This window comes from Sprattus sprattus, assembly GCF_963457725.1.
Source record: "Sprattus sprattus genome assembly, chromosome: 7".
In the NCBI taxonomy this organism is placed as follows: Eukaryota; Metazoa; Chordata; class Actinopteri; order Clupeiformes; family Clupeidae; genus Sprattus; species Sprattus sprattus.
In genome coordinates, this window is record NC_137926.1 from 16,923,087 (window position 1) to 16,925,590 (window position 2,504).

General features: G+C 44.7%; 1 protein-coding gene across 1 annotated transcript in view; it reads right to left on the minus strand.

The window, feature by feature from the left end:
• Positions 1 to 491: 491 nt before the first annotated feature.
• The window catches only part of slc7a5 (solute carrier family 7 member 5), a gene marked incomplete at both ends in the record, with an annotated part of 13,404 nt that continues 11,391 nt past the window's right edge, over positions 492 to 2,504 (minus strand). Inside the window, 3 exons of the mRNA XM_080841831.1 lie at positions 492 to 547; positions 885 to 1,062; positions 2,172 to 2,321. Coding sequence (XP_080697957.1) covers positions 492 to 547; positions 885 to 1,062; positions 2,172 to 2,321 — 384 coding nt within the window. The remainder of the gene's footprint in view (positions 548 to 884; positions 1,063 to 2,171; positions 2,322 to 2,504) is intronic.

The window sequence follows — 2,504 nt, forward strand, 5'->3', positions numbered from 1 at the left end:
ACAGAGACTGGCATGTCTCCAAGCAGCAGAGACCAGAGGGGAATGTGAAAGCCCAGCGGAGGGGCTACACAAACCTTGACACACACACACCACACACACACACACACACACACACACACACACACACACACACACACACACACACACTCACACACACCCCACACACACACACACACTCGGCACAGGGTTAGGCCCAGCACTAGACAAACGGCAGTGCACAGTCATGCACCATTCTAACACAAAATTCGAACAAATACACGAACTGAATGTCTGAAACTTTTCCTGATTAAAAACAACTACAAGACACAATGGGGGTGTGGTTTTTTAAAAGATGCAAGAAACTGCCATCTTGATTAAAAGTCACCTTTCAGCAACACACACTTATCTTTTGACACTGTGTGTGTGTGTGTGTGTGTGTGTGTGTGTGTGTGTGCGCGAGCGCAGGGGAGAGGGTTGAAATGTTGGGCTGTGTTTTCTGGGCCCCTCTATATTCAAGACTCCTGGGGCACCACCTCCATCATCTTCTGACACAGCGCTGTGCTGGAAACTATGGGGTCGGGAAGGGGGGGCGGAGAGAGACAGAGAGGGAGAGCGAGACAACGTTTACTGACAAAAATCTTTGCAAATATCAAACATTTCTAACACACCAATTTAGGTATACAAAAATATTAACATTCTAACATACACAAGATTCATGTTAGTACACCATCAGCTCACACTCACTCACACACACACACACACACACACACACACACACACACACACACACACACACATATATATACCTTGAATCTAAGTAAGCAGTGTGCAGTAATCCTGCCCCATCACACACAGAGAGAAAGAGAGAGAGAGAGAGAGAGAGAGAGAGAGAGAGAGAGACTTACAGATAGCTTGCAAAAGCCACTTGGGCTTATTCTGCCAGTGCACTCCAATGAAATAGACTGGCACACCAGTAGCAATGATGCCAAAGCCAGTGGCACACTCAGCTGGCGTTTTCCAGATAGACACGACGATCAGGAACATACATGCCAGGACAAATGAGATGGGCAGCAACATGTTCACCTAAAAGATCACAAGAAAGAGTGTGTGTGTGTGTATGTGTGTGTGTGTGTGTGGGGGGGGGGGGTTGAGGTTAGAAAGAGTTCTCACTTGTCCATTCATACTCTGTTGCCAGTGTATTAGGTACACCTCCTGAAAACTAATGCAGTTGAGTGCAACAATCCTGCAGTAAATCCTCCTTGATGACTTATTATATTTTGTACTTCATGTTGAGAGAGTTTAAGAGAGGTGGCAATTCAAATGTATGTTCATTTTGGAGGATGTAGTTTGTGGTGCTGTTAAACTATAGTGAATTTAACACAAAGGTGTTTTGGTTATTCGACCTAGCCTCATTGACTGAAATAGGGTGGTCATAATAATAGTTGTACGTGTCAGTACAATGGCATACAATTCAAAAGCACCACAAACGGCAGCCTCCAAAATGACCACACAGTTGATCCATCAGCTCTCTAAAATGAGTTTTAACAAATACTGATTATAACCTTCATGAACCTAAGATTTATTGCTGTATTGGTGTATTAAGGCCAAAATATACTTCTACAACTCCGTGGTCACGCAGTTGCCTCGATGGACTCGTTTTCATTTATGGTTCTCCGCGGTTGTGGGTGTTGCCAAGCAATTTTTGTTTTTTAAAGATGGCGGCAGACCAAACTCCGTAGATGGTCGTATTTGTACATAAAAGTTGTTTGTTTGACTTTTTTTTTGCTTAGATTTGTCTTTAAAGTAACCGAGAAATAGACACTGTGCCATGTAAAAACCCTGTTATTGTAGCTGAAAAATACGACTCAGGGGATTTGCAAGGTGTCTGAGCCAGCTATCTAATGTTGGCATACTACTACCCACAATGTAAACAGCGATGTATTGACGGCTTGATGGAGACGGATAGTTACAAAAATTGGGAGGTGCATGTCAGGCCATGGAGAGGTGCTCGGAGAGGGTTTGCCACAACGGAGAGGGCTCCTCGTGTGTCCGTAAACGGACGACCATAAATTGGGCTTTACACTGCATACGTTTTAGCTCAGTAAACCAATCAATGAACCAGTCTAACCAATCAGAGCCTAGCCTCTCACCCAACTGCCCAATCAGGAAGCCGGTGTTTGGCCAAGCCTCACCTTGATAGGACGCTCCAGCTCGGGCTTCTTGTAGCGTAGCCACATCATGCCGATGATGGCCATAGCTATGCAGAGCCAGTTAAAGAAGCTGAAGAAGTTGATCACTGAGAAGATATCGTTGGAGAAGGCGTAGAGCAATGTCATCAAACACTGCAGATAGAGAGAGAGCGAGAGAAAGAGAGAGAGCATGAAACGTATGGATTTAGTTGTGCCACAGGTTTGAAGGGTGGTCTGGACTGGACATGTTTACATACGATTGATGTGAATGTGTTTGCTTGTTTATTTGTTTGTGTGTCTGTGTGTGTATGTGTGTGTGTGAGGTGCACCAGGAGT